The sequence below is a fragment of the Labeo rohita genome, chromosome 7, assembly GCF_022985175.1.
Source record: "Labeo rohita strain BAU-BD-2019 chromosome 7, IGBB_LRoh.1.0, whole genome shotgun sequence".
Lineage (NCBI taxonomy): Eukaryota > Metazoa > Chordata > Actinopteri > Cypriniformes > Cyprinidae > Labeo > Labeo rohita.
Genome location: NC_066875.1, coordinates 18,930,117 through 18,943,793, shown reverse-complemented (window position 1 = coordinate 18,943,793; position 13,677 = coordinate 18,930,117). Strand labels below are relative to the sequence as shown.

The following is a 13,677-nucleotide window of genomic DNA, read 5'->3' as shown; positions in this document are numbered from 1 at the left end:
TTTATTCTTTTTCTTTGCGTACAAAAAGTATTCTTGTCACTTCAGAAAATTCAGATTGAACCGCAGATGGACTATTTTGACGATGTCTTTCATACTTTTCTGGGCCTTGACAGTGGTATTTACCTGGCAGTCAATGGGACAGTCACAAGCCTCCCGGTTTTCATCCAAAATATCTCAAATTGTGCTCCGAAGATGAACGAAGCTTTTACCAGTTTGGAACGATTAATGACAAATTTTTCATTTTGGGGTGGAGTAACCCTTTAATCCTTAACTTTGAAATTAGTATGATCAACTTTTTGATTTTTATCAACAACAAAAAAAGGATTCAAAATACAACAAATGTCACAAACTACACTTGAAATATAGTTAAAATGTAATTGTTATTGATTTATCTCTGGAAAAAAGTTTAATAAAATAGAAAATTCAAGACGTTTCCAACTCTGACTTTAAACCAATTCTGTAGAATGGCCCATTTATATTTTTACATTTTATAATTAACCCTTTGAATCTTTTGGTGAATTTCTTTATTTTGAAGCTAAAATATGTCACATAGCCTAGGCGATTCAATGAGTTTTTGTGTGTGGGTGGTTAGAGGAATCCCAAAACTTTACAAAAAAAGCATTTTTAGCTTTCTGTCAAAATGAGTTTTACTGATCAACAAAACTCATACATTAGGTAATGATTGCTAAGTTTAAAGTACTTCAAGAACAGTGTGCAGTCTGATTTAATGTGCAGTTATGGCCTCATTTTCTTAATATTCTGGAATTTCGGCTGCAAATATGGTTAAAAATATATATATGCTCTGGCCTGGATAATTCAAAAGTATATGATTTAATATGAAGACATTGCAAAAATTATTACAATAAAAGCTTAAAGAGATAGTTCACCGGAAAATTTAAATTCTGTCATTAAGTACTTACCCACATGTCATTCCAAACCTTTAAGATCTTTGTTCATCTTCAGAACACAACTTTTAGGATATTTTTGATAAAATCCGAGAGCTTTCTGACCAAGCGTAGACAGCAATGTAACAACTAGTCCATGTGACATCTGTGGTTCAACCTTAATTTTATGAAGCTGCAAGAATAATTTTGGTGCGCAAATAAAACAAAAATAATATCTTTATTCGACAATATATTGTCTTCTGTGTCAGTCTTTGACGTGTTTACAACAGTACCATGATGTAAATACACAACATGTTTCAAGTTCAAGTCCACTGACGTTAATCTACTCACCTATCTGGTTTATTTGTCGGACAAAAAAGGCTGATTTGGTGTTATGACTGGTCAATCAAACTCCCTGCGAAAAGTCAATTAATAATATAATTTTTATTTTTGGGTGAATTATCCCTTTAAGTAAAGTTCAATATGATAGTTATTTGAATTCGGGGGTTTGTTTTTTCCCCCTGTGGAGAACAAACAGAGACGCAGGTCCTGCAGGAACAGCGTTTTGTCATTTCCCACCAATTGAATAGGTGTTGATGTCTGCGTGTAGTTGTGGCTTTGATATCACAATCTGGAGTAAATGGAATGGGTGGGAGCTTTGTGTTGTGAATGTTAAAGCGTGTATCTGTAACGAAGGCGCTGAGGCGGCGTTAGAATCCATATGCAGAGGTTTATTGTACAAAGCAGCAAACATACACGTAAAACCAGGCAATGGGTCGTTAACCAGAAAGCAGTCCACTCTTTCGACAGTCTAAGGGTAATCCGTAAATCGTAGTGAGAAAGCCAGGCAATAAGGTCAAACCTTGATATCAGTCCACACAGTTCAACAATCCAGAAAGGGTAATCCAAGAAATCGGTAGTCAGAAAACGAGGCAGAATCATACACGTGCAAACAAATCAGAGTAATCAGAAAACGCTTGGTAAGGCAGGTAAACTGGCAATACTTCGCAATGTGTGAGCACATGGTGAGTCCTTAAATACTGCCAAACAGGAAGTAGCAGTAGAAGCAGCAGAGGGAGCGCGTAGTCAGTATTCGGGTGATGGCTCCCTCTGCTGGCTTGGCATTACAGAACCCCTCCCTCTAGGAGCGACTCCTGGAGCTCGACGAGGACGTCCCCGTGGTCGTGGTGCTGGACGGTCGGGTCTGGCTCGGTGGAATTCCTCTATGAGAGACGGATCCAGAATGTCGTTGGCGGCTACCCATGACCTCTCCTCAGGTCCATAGCCCTCCCAGTCCACCAAATATTGGAGCTGACCCCCTCTACGCCGAGCAACTCCAGCAACTCCTTCACCTGATATGCAGGCAAGCCGTCCACTTCCAGGGGTGGCGGCGGTTCTGGGGCCATCTGGCCGGGGTCAGCCTCCGGGTGGACCGGTTTGAGGAGCGATACGTGCAAGGAAGGAGAGATACGGTAGTTAGGAGGAAGCTCAAGCTGGTATGTAACTTCATTAATTCATTTAAGAATTTTAAATGGGCCTACATACCTTGGGCTGAGCTTCCTGCTGGGCAGCCGCAGCTTGATGTCCCGTGTAGAGAGCCAGACCCGCTGTCCAGGTTGGTAGGGAGGGTGTGGCAGGCGGCGTCTGTTGGCCTGAATCTCCTGATTCCTTACAGCCCGCTGGAGACGCACATGGGCACTGTCCCACACCCTCTCGCTACGCTTAATCCAGTCATCGACTGCCGGCACTGAAGACGGTTCACCTGACCACGGGAACATCGGTGGCTGAAACCCCAGGACACACTGAAAGGGGGTGAGGCCTGTAGAGGAATGGGTGAGTGAATTTTGGGCATATTCAGCCCAGGGGAGAAACTCTGACCATCTGTGTTGCTCATGACTGCAATAGGTGCGAAGATATCGACCGATCTCCTGATTTAATCTCTCCACCTGGCCATTACTCTGAGGATGGTAACCTGAGGTGAGACTGACATTAATGTCGAGTTGCTTGCAGAAGGCTTTCCAGACTTGGGATGTGAACTGAGTTCCTCTGTCGCTTACAATGTCCTCAGGTAAGCCATAGACACGGAAGACATGGTGGAAGAGGGCTAAGGCAGTTTCCATGGCTGTGGGGAGACCTTTCAAAGGAATTAAACGGCAGGATTTGGAAAAACGATCGATGATTACCAGTATGGCTGTGAACTCCTGGGAAGGTGGCAGGTCAGTGACGAAATCGATTGATAGATGGGACCAGGGGCGTTGTGGAATAGGTAAGGGCTGGAGTAGACCTGACGGTAGTTCCTTGGGGGTCTTAGATTGAGCACAGATCTGGCAGGATTTGACATAGGTAGCGGTGTCTTTGGTCATGGATGGCCACCAGAATGAGTTCTTTAGGAGATGTAGAGTTCGTGATATACCTGGGTGGCCAGCACTGAGAGAGGTGTGGACCCATTGGAGTACTTGGTGACGCATTTCTTGAGGTACGTAGTGCTTATTAGGTGGACATTGTGGTGGTGGTGGATCTTGATCGTGTCTGCGTTGGATTTCCTCCATGATATCCCATGAGACAGGGGCCAGAATGACGGTGGGTGGAAGGATGGGTTCCGGTGGATGAGTGTCTAGATGAGGATCATGTTGCCGGGAGAGAGCATCTGCCTTGCTATTTTTGCTGCCTGGTCGGTAAGTGACTGTGAAGTTAAACCGGGTGAAAAAGAGAGCCCATCGAGCCTGGCGTGGATTTAGTCTCTTTGCACCTTTGATATACTCGAGGTTCTTGTGGTCTGTGATTACTTGGAAGGGATGACGAGCGCCCTCCAGCCAGTGTCGCCACTCTTCGATAGCTGCTTTCATGGACAACAGCTCCTTGTTTCCAACGTCGTAATTTCGTTCGGCACTGGTGAGTTTTCTGGAGTAGAAGGCGCAAGGATGGAGTTTGCCTGGTTGACCATGACGTTGAGAGAGAATGGCTCCAATTCCACAGTCCGATGCATCCACCTCCACGACAAACGGTAATTCGGGATTGGGGTGCTTCAGAATAGGGGCTGACGTGAAACTTGTCTTGAGTGCGGAAAACGCTCGATCTGCCTCCTCTGTCCAACAGAGTTTCTTGGGTTTGTTCTTTAACAGTGAGGTAAGAGGAGCAGCTATGGTGCTATAATTACGTATGAATCGTCGGTAGAAATTTGCGAAGCCCAGAAATCTCTGAAGCTCCTTAATGGTTGAGGGTTGAGGCCAACCTGTGACTGCCTGAATCTTCGTGGGATCCATCTTGACCCCCTGGTGACTGACCTCATAGCCCAGGAAGGATGTCTGGTGGATGTGGAATTCACATTTCTCTGCCTTGACATACAATTGGTTATCCAGTAGACGGGATAAGACTGCATGCACGTGAGTGATGTGTTCTGTCTCTGACTTGGAGTAAATCAGGATATCGTCAATGTAGGCGATTACAAACTTGTTCATGAAGTCCTTCAGAATTTCATTTATGAATGACTGAAATACAGCTGGGGCGTTGGCTAACCCATACAGCATCACCTGATATTCGTAGTGCCCCCTAGTGGTGAGAAATGCAGTCTTCCATTCATCTCCTTCCTTGATCCTGATGAGGTTATATGCACTTCGTAAGTCAAGTTTGGTGTAAATGGTGGCTTCCCGCAGTTGTTCTAGAGCCGGGGGTACAAGAGGCAATGGGTAACGGAACTTTGTGACGTTGTTGAGTCCACGGTAATCGATGCACGGCCTCAGACCTCCATCCTTCTTGGCTACGAAGAAGAAGCCTGCTGCTGCGGGGGATGTTGATGCACGGATGAAACCTGATTCTAGTGCTTCCTCAATGTACTCCTCCATAGCCTGGTCCTCCATTCTAGACAACGGGTACACCTTACTCTTAGGTGGCATGGCGTTCGGCAGCAGGTCAATGGCACAGTCCCATGGCCGTGTGGAGGGAGTAAGGTAGCCTTGGTTTTGCTGAAAACTTCTGATAGATCTTGATACTGCTCAGGAATGGAGATTTTTACCTTCGTGTCTGGACTTTCAATGCTTGTGGTGAGACAGGGTTGTGGTTGAGCAGGAAGACAGTTCCTTAAACAGAAATGTGACCAGTGAGTTAATTCCCCTTGATTCCACGAGATGGCAGGATCATGGATGGAGAGCCAGGGGAATCTGAGGATAATCTCGTACTTGGGTGAATCAACCACATACAGGGTAATGTTCTCCTGATGAAGTAATCCAACCTGCAGTTTCACTGTCTTGGTTTGATGGTGGATGCCGTGGTCGATGAGAGTATCATTGATGGCTTTGATTCAAATGGGCGGGATGCATGGTTGAGTTGGAATGTTGAATTTTTCTACGATGTCCTTATTGATGATGTTCAACGCAGCCACAGAGTCAATCATCGCTGTCAGATCGAGAGAGAGGGTATCAGTTCTTATGGTAACCGGCAGTGTCAAAGATTTGTATTGTAATATGGAGAGGTTTTGGATATTTACCTTTGAGGAGGTCTTGGATTTGAGTGGACATCCAGTGCTACGGTGGCCTGGTTCACCGCAGTAAAAGCACAGGTGATTTTGACAGCGTCGAGTACGTTCCTCCTCAGATAATCGTGAAGCGTTTATTTGCATGGGTTCGATCGGTACTTGTTCTGTTACTGAGCTGGAGCTCGGGGAGTTGCGATGATAACTCTTGGCTGAGCGTTGTTTGGGTGTCTGCCTCATGAGATTATCAAGTTTAATGGCGAGGTTAACCAGTTCTGAAAATGATGAATTCTCTCGTCGGCAGGCGAGCTCAGTTTGTAAATCACTGTTCAAACTGTTGTAAAAGACGGCTTTGAGAGAAACATCATTCCATCCGCTCTGAGCTGCTAGAGTACGAAACTCAATGGCATAATCAGCTGCGGTGCGGTTGCCTTGACGAGCGTGAATGATTTGATTCGAAATATCCCTGCCCCCTGCGGGATATTCGAATACTTCCTGAATTTGTTGCAAGAAATAGTCAACAGATCGCTTAAACTGTGAGTCGGCATCCCATACCGCTGAAGCCCAATCGAGAGCCCTCCCTGTGAGCAGCGTCATGAGAAACGCACATCTTCTTTCTCTTCAGATTCAAATCGTTCAAGTTGATAATCAAAATACAGTTTCACTTGTCGAATAAACCCTTTGCATTGCTCAGCTGTGCCATCGAATTTGGTAGGGAGAGCAAAGCTTACCGTAGAAGGCATTGGTGGAGGGAGGGCTCGCACGTAGTGTGTCAGATGTTCGTTGACAGACTGCAGCTTCGTAAGCTGTTCTTGATAATTCTTTAGGAGTTCGCTCTGATAAGCAAACGCTGCTTGCAAGTTGGAGACCTCCGCTGGATTCAAGGGAGGCGAAGTATTCTGTAACGAAGGCGCTGAGGCGGCGTTAGAATCCATATGCAGAGGTTTATTGTACAAAGCAGCAAACATACACGTAAAACCAGGCAATGGGTCGTTAACCAGAAAGCAGTCCACTCTTTCGACAGTCTAAGGGTAATCCGTAAATCGTAGTGAGAAAGCCAGGCAATAAGGTCAAACCTTGATATCAGTCCACACAGTTCAACAATCCAGAAAGGGTAATCCAAGAAATCGGTAGTCAGAAAACGAGGCAGAATCATACACGTGCAAACAAATCAGAGTAATCAGAAAACGCTTGGTAAGGCAGGTAAACTGGCAATACTTCGCAATGTGTGAGCACATGGTGAGTCCTTAAATACTGCCAAACAGGAAGTAGCAGTAGAAGCAGCAGAGGGAGCGCGCAGTCAGTATTCGGGTGATGGCTCCCTCTGCTGGCTTGGCATTACAGTATCTTAGTACTCTATTTGAAAACGCAGAGCAAGAGCAAGGGCATCTTGTTTTCTTTTTTATTTCCAAATGAAATCGTTTGAAACTGCAAATTTGCTTGGACTGTTCAATAATCAATAAAGCCATATGGTCCTTGACTAAAGCTTCAACAGCATTAACAGACACATAAGTCAAAGACTGCAGTCGTTCAGCCTCCTAATGGCACATTTCTGCTCCATCTCTTTGTCTGTTTTCTTCCTTTTGGATGTTACTGGAACATCCAGCACTCTTTATATTCTCTCTTTTTATCCCTCTATCAGGGTTGTGTGCTTGCTTTCTGCATTTCTGCCATCAGTGACAGACTTTGATGTTCTGTAACTTTTACTTGCCTACTAACACATTTGCAGTGGATCGATAGGACTAATTAAAGCGTGTTTTCATCTGCGGCTGTAGCTGAGCAGACACTGTTTTGAGCTCTCATAACGTCAGGAGATAAACCATAATGAATAGAGTCTCCCTCACATACACACACCTGCATGCTTCAGTGCCCATGGACTGATCACCAAGGGATTGTCTTAAAGCGTGGGTAGTGTGTGCGAGCCTGGTTGCATCTCTTTAAGCCTTGGGGAAGTATCCACACAAAAAAAAGCTGATCCAACCAGAAATGAGGTTTCCCAGAGTGAGGTTGGATTTAGAGTTTCATGTGGGGTTTGGGGCACAGCAGTGTGGATAATGTTGAAGAGCAACATGTTGAGTGAGTGTCGGCGCTGACTCCAGATTTAGTGTGCAGATGAAATGCCATTTAAAAAATGTACTAAAATATGCAGTCGATAACTCACCTCACTCAAGTGCAGCTTTGGCTCGGTGAAATGTTGCTTTAAGGGTTATAGCTGTGGTGACAATTAGCAAGCTTCTTGTTTTCTGACAGCTGTTCATGAGCATCAACTGTCAGCTTTGGAGCATTTGATACATTATTTTCAGTGATAGTAATTTTGTGAAATTTAAAATTGTTTTTTCTATTTAAATAGACTTTAAAATGTAATTTATTCCTGTTATGGCAAAGCTGAATTTTACTCACCCTCAAGCCATCCTAGGTGTGTATGACTTTCTTCTTTCAGATGAATAAAATCTGGTTTATATTAAAAAATGGCTCTCCTGGCTCTTCCAAACTTTATAATGGCAGTAAATGGCTGTTGATTTTCAATAAGGTGCATCCATACATCAAAAAAAGTACTCAACATGGCTCCGGGCCTATTGAAGTGAAGCGATGCGTTTGTGTAAAAAAAGAAAAATCCATATTTAAGACCATAATCTTTAGCTTCTGCTGTTGTACATACGTTCACGAGAGAGTGGTGTTCCAGCAGATGACATAAGACGTAGGCTAGGCATAATGTAAGCTCCTTGTGAGAACCAAGTTTTGTTTACAGCTACAGTCTCCTCTCGAAATCCTCCGATATTTTTCTTTATAAATCCTTGTTTTTGTACTAATTCGTGACCAGTGTTTTGTTTTGCTCTCTCCTCTGCACGTCCATGTTCATCACTTTCGCGTTTGTCACCTACATCATCCACTGGAATGACGCTTTCTCGTGAACGCAAGTACGATAGTTAGCAGGTTTTAAATATTGATATTTTTCCTACATAAACACATCAATTTGCATCAAAAGGCCTTAATTAACCCCCCCTGGAGCCACGTGGAGCACTTTTTATGATGGGTGGATGCACTTTATTGGACTTAAAAAAAAAATCAACAGCCATTCACTGCCATTATAAACCTTATAATGCCAAGACGTTTTTATATATAACTCCGATTGTATTAGTCTGAAAGCAGAGAGAAATCATGAGGTAATTTTCTTTTTTTGGGTGAACTATCCCTTTAATACACTTTCTGAAAGTTAGGACCACACTGGAAATCTAGGATTCACAATTGCAATCTAGGGCTCAAAAAGTTAAACCTGGAAATAGGTTTCAGCCTTATGACACAAAATAAATATTGAGTATTTCAGATTCTGCACCTTTTCTAGGTTACTAATCACAAAATTACATTTGAGCAGTGATGAGAATAACGACGTTACAAATAAGCAGCGTTACTAACGCCATTACTTTTTTTCAGTAACGAATAATCAAACAAATTACTGTTTCCCCCATTACAACACTGTTACCATTACAGACAATAAAATGTGGCATTAAATGAGCACACTGAGGCAGTTTTTTATGGGAGTAGGCTCTCTCTCAGCCGTAGGACCTGCAAAGCAGCGCATTGCATCACATTGCGTTCTTTTTCTGAGGTACAACCCCAATTCCAGAAAAGTTGGGACATTTTGTGAAATGCCATAAAATCAAGAATATGTTATCCGCTCATTCTCTTTAACCTTTATTTCATTGACTAAAGGACAAAGAAAGAATTTCCAGTGTTTTCAGTGGCCAACTTTTTATTTTATTTTGTAAATATAACCAAATTTTGATTTTCATGGCTGCAACACACTCCAAAAATGTTGGAACAAAGGCAAAATAAAAGTGAAAAGGTTACAGAATATCCAAATTAAAACAGGTTTGAAACAGTTCACAGTAAACAGGTGAAATCGAAATAGGTGAGGATATCATGTTTGGGTATAAAAGTAGCATTTCAGCCTTTGCAAGCAAAGTTGGATCATGTCTTATCACTTTGTGCCAAATTTTATGACAAAAGTGTCAAACATCCAAACTTTCATCAGCGACAGATGCAAATGCAACCGACTGTCATGGTTGAGGGGTGCAGCAGAGCAAATGGCATTGGTGACTGGAATACGTGTGAAGGTACCATTGAAGTGGAGGCATGTATTGGGATTGCACAGACACATATACTGCCATCAAGATGACGTTTTTCATGGGAAGTCCATGGTTATTAGATCAAGACAATGCCAGGTCTCATTTTGCATGTACTACAACAGTGTGTTTCATAGACACAGACTGAATGTGCTAGACGGGCCTGCCTGCAGTCCACATCTGTCTCCTATTGAAAATGTATGACCAGTCATGAAATGGAGAATCAGACGATCACAAACTGCTGAGCATCTTAAGGTGTTTATCAAGCCAGATTGGACAATAATTTTTCTTGCAAAACTTGAAGTATTAGTATCCTTAATTCCCATGCAATTAAACATTGTAATTAAAAGGAAAGTTGACGTGGCTAAGTGTTAAACATGCCTCTCTCCCAGCTTTTTTGAAGTGTAGCAGCCATGAAAATAGAAATATGGTCATATTTACAAAATTAAATTAAAAGTTGGCCAGTGAAAACATTGGAAATTTTTTCTTTGTACTTTAGTCAAATAAATAAAGTTTAAAGAGAATGAACAAATAACATTTTAAGGCATTTAACCAAACAACCCAACTTTTCTGGAATTGAGGTAGTAAATTCTGGCTTATTCCTCTCAGTGTGTCTTCTTACAGAAACGAAAAGTAGCCAAGATAAACTTGAATGTTCACGTTTGTTTACGGAGGTGAATGTGGGTGTTTAGCTACATGTCCGCGCGTCACATGTGGATCTTTACAATTTGAAAAGCGGAGCCGCTCATGGGTGCTCGCACTGGTATCATACGGATTACTTTATCACTTTGTTACTATATTGGTGTACAATGTTTTATTCATTTAGCATATTTAATATTAGTGGCATCCAAGTTATTTGACATATTTGAACATTTTCTTTCAATAGTTACTTTCCCTGGTAATTAGTTACTTTTGTAATGATGTAATTCAGTTATTAACTCAGTTATTATTTGTAAGAAGTAGCTATAACTAATTACTGTTTCAAAGTAACATGCCAAACACTGCATTTGAGACACTGAATATGTGACTCTTTGTACACATGGTGAGATGTTTTTGCATCCATGCTAAATAATAAATAATCTATTTATAATAGTTATGCAGATAAAACTTGCAAGTAGCATCTGCACTAGTGGTCTTAGACTTATGGACCCTAGTATTCATTTTATTTTTGTCCTCAGAGAGGAAATTTATCTTCACAGAAGGTGTGCATATAACATAAGAACAAGTACACGTTATATACAAACTTATCACAAGACGTTCACAAACGCTCACATCCAAAAAAAAAAAAAAAAAAATGCCCAGGCATATGATGATAACTGATTTCCTATGTGTTTAAAGCACGAATAGCTGAAGGAACAAAACTACTAAAGTTAGTTACTAAAGTAAGCTATATCTACGGCCAGATGGAAGAAGAATGAAATACCGATGTAGTGGATGATCTGGATCATTTAGAATTATGTGTGCTTTCCGGATCATAGCTGAAGTAACACAGTCTGATAATTTAGGAGTAGGATTACCAATAATCCTGCTAGCCAAATGAGATTTCTTTAAAATTTTGTTCTTATTGTTCCTATAGTATATACAGGATACACTTATTTTCCAGCTGTAGAAAATCCAAGATGCTACCATTTCTATAATAGCAAACAGCACAGGATGTGGAGCGTTAGTCTGTTAGCTGATTTAAATTCACACGCTGTCTCTCACTGTCCTTATTCTCTTTCTTTCTCTGTCTCTGACAGATGAATCCAGTCTGAAGATGAACAGTGTTCGTCACATCCCACAGACGCTGGCCAGTCATTCTCTCGCTCTGCGGGTTAACCATAGGACAGACACACATACTGCAGATATGCTCAAACCAGACCCACGAGACACCTTCTACAAGAGTGAGTATTCCCAACAGTGTGTATGCATATCGAGGTCATTTATAAACACTGTTCAGTCACATTGCTGAATCTCCTGTTTTTTTTTTTTTTTGTAACATCTCATTGTGCTGCTCAGTTGTAAATCGTGCATCAACTGATGCTCCACCATTGGTTTAATACAATGATGGATATATAGCCAAACATATCATAATGTTAAAAAGTTTTACATTTACAGCTAACAAAACTGAAAAAATTTCTTGCAGCATTCTAGTGCTGTTGTGTGTATGTATAGCTGTGGTTGGTAAACAAGATAAACAGCCATCTATCTTTCTGGATAGACAGTGTATACTGTGATTTGCAGTGTGTTCATGTTTAATTGCTTGTGTAGAAGCTCTGCAGTGCATTGTTAGATCCATATGGTGGTGTAGATATAGCATGCCAGCTTGTTGGGAGCAGCACGATTGAATATGTGACAGTCAGGACTGAGATACAAGCTAATAGTGATGAATGGAAGCCACTGAATATCTGTATGGAAATCAGCACACTGATATACATATATTTTTTATTTAGATGAAATGAAAATGTTCATGCTTAGCAGTTATTTGTATGTGAACTGTCTTATGAAGAGTGTGGGAATTATCCCATATGATGACGTATTTGTTGTTGTAGTTCCCATGATAGATCAGTCCAGGCTGGAGAATGTTCTGCCATCTTGTGTCTACTCTCCAACCTACGTGGTGAAGGACTTCCCTATCGCACGCTATCAAGGCCTGCAGTTTGTACGTAACATAGTTTCGCCAGACACACTCTCTATGTTGATGACAATGTTGGCTGCTCATTTTGAACTGCTAGTTAGTAATATTTTAATACTATTTTACTAATAATTTTGTAAAAATGCTTGTTTAATTTTGTACAAGGCAGGATCAGGGTCTCAACGCTAAGGAGTTTTTCTACTGGCCCGGTCACAAAAAAACAGTAGTTATTGTTATCATTGTTTTTGACCCATATTATGTTTTATTTTAATAAATAAGCTTATATGACATCAAAATTTTACATACCAAATAAATTGTACAATTCTCGATTGCAATTTCAATATCACAACTAGCCTAACAAATATAAAGTTCAAATATTATTTGTTTGTTCAAAAATGATTTTATCATGATTATTTTGTTACAAATGAAACGATTCTTAGGGAAGAACAACAGAGGGACTGAATGAACGCAAATTCAGTGTCTGTCAGCAGGTGGAGCTTATGGAATAATAATACAGTGTTTCCCTGGTTACCGCTGTACAAAGCAGCGCCGTGCTTATGAACGCAACTTTAGTGAGAAGAAAACGCCATGTAAACATTTCTTAAAACAGTCAGTTCCCCTCAGAGATACATTAATATAAACCCAGTTTCAATATTTAGGATAATATTTCCAATATTTTGTGCATTGTGAACCATGATCCCACTCTGCCTGCTACATTATTTTTTCCTTTTTGCGTTCGTCTTCAGCGTCTCTGGCCTCTGTTACCGGATGTGTTCAAAGAGTTTGTAATATTTCCACACACATGGCATTTTGAAAAAATATTGCATGCAGTTCGTGTCCAAGCCTGGAACAGAGTGTACTTTTTTAAGAGATCGGTGCATCTGTACTCAACTGTATAAATTAAATATAGATTAGTTATTGTCAGTTTTGGGAAGTTTACTTTGGAAATGTAATAGGTTACAGATTACAGGTTACTTTATTTAAGATTTAATAAGTAGTGTAACTTTTCAATTACTTTATTGAAGTACTTATTACATTATGAATTTCTAATATTTTCAACTGTTAATCATTTTGAAACATTTAAACCAGGCAGAGTTGAACTTACAGTAGCACTCAACACTGATTACTTTCAGACTTTCAAAATCCTTTAGCACGTGAATTAAGATTATAATAAGTAAGGGATAATACATCTTTATTTTGCGATAACAACTGGGATGTACATTATCCCACTTATAACACAGCTGCTTGCCACAAAAGTAAATAATTAGACATGAATTATTACTATTACAATAATTGCACACATAATATTGAATTGTTAATATTGAGTTTTAATATTTTATTAGCTAACCAAAAGCAAAGCTTCCACCAAGAAAAACTATCAAGCTCCTACTTATGATAAATCTGATGAGTCCGGATGAGTCTGTGTTATTAGCTTTTACCAGTTGTTATCGGGGAATAACATACCTTGGAATGTCATGACTGACCAATCAGGATCAAGCATTCCACAGAGCCCTGTAATAATTTAATTTAAAGCACAGCCACACAAATTCAGACTTATTATTAAAGTTAGTAAAGTATTAAAGTTAT

The 13,677-nt window shown here is 40.7% G+C and overlaps 1 protein-coding gene across 1 annotated transcript in view; it reads left to right on the top strand.

Annotated features, from left to right (window-relative positions):
- The window catches only part of b4galnt4b (beta-1,4-N-acetyl-galactosaminyl transferase 4b), a 116,516-nt gene that overhangs the window by 90,013 nt on the left and 12,826 nt on the right, over positions 1-13,677 (top strand). Inside the window, 2 exon segments of the mRNA XM_051115780.1 lie at positions 11,216-11,359; positions 12,008-12,117. Of these exon segments, the coding sequence (XP_050971737.1) occupies positions 11,216-11,359; positions 12,008-12,117 (254 nt within the window).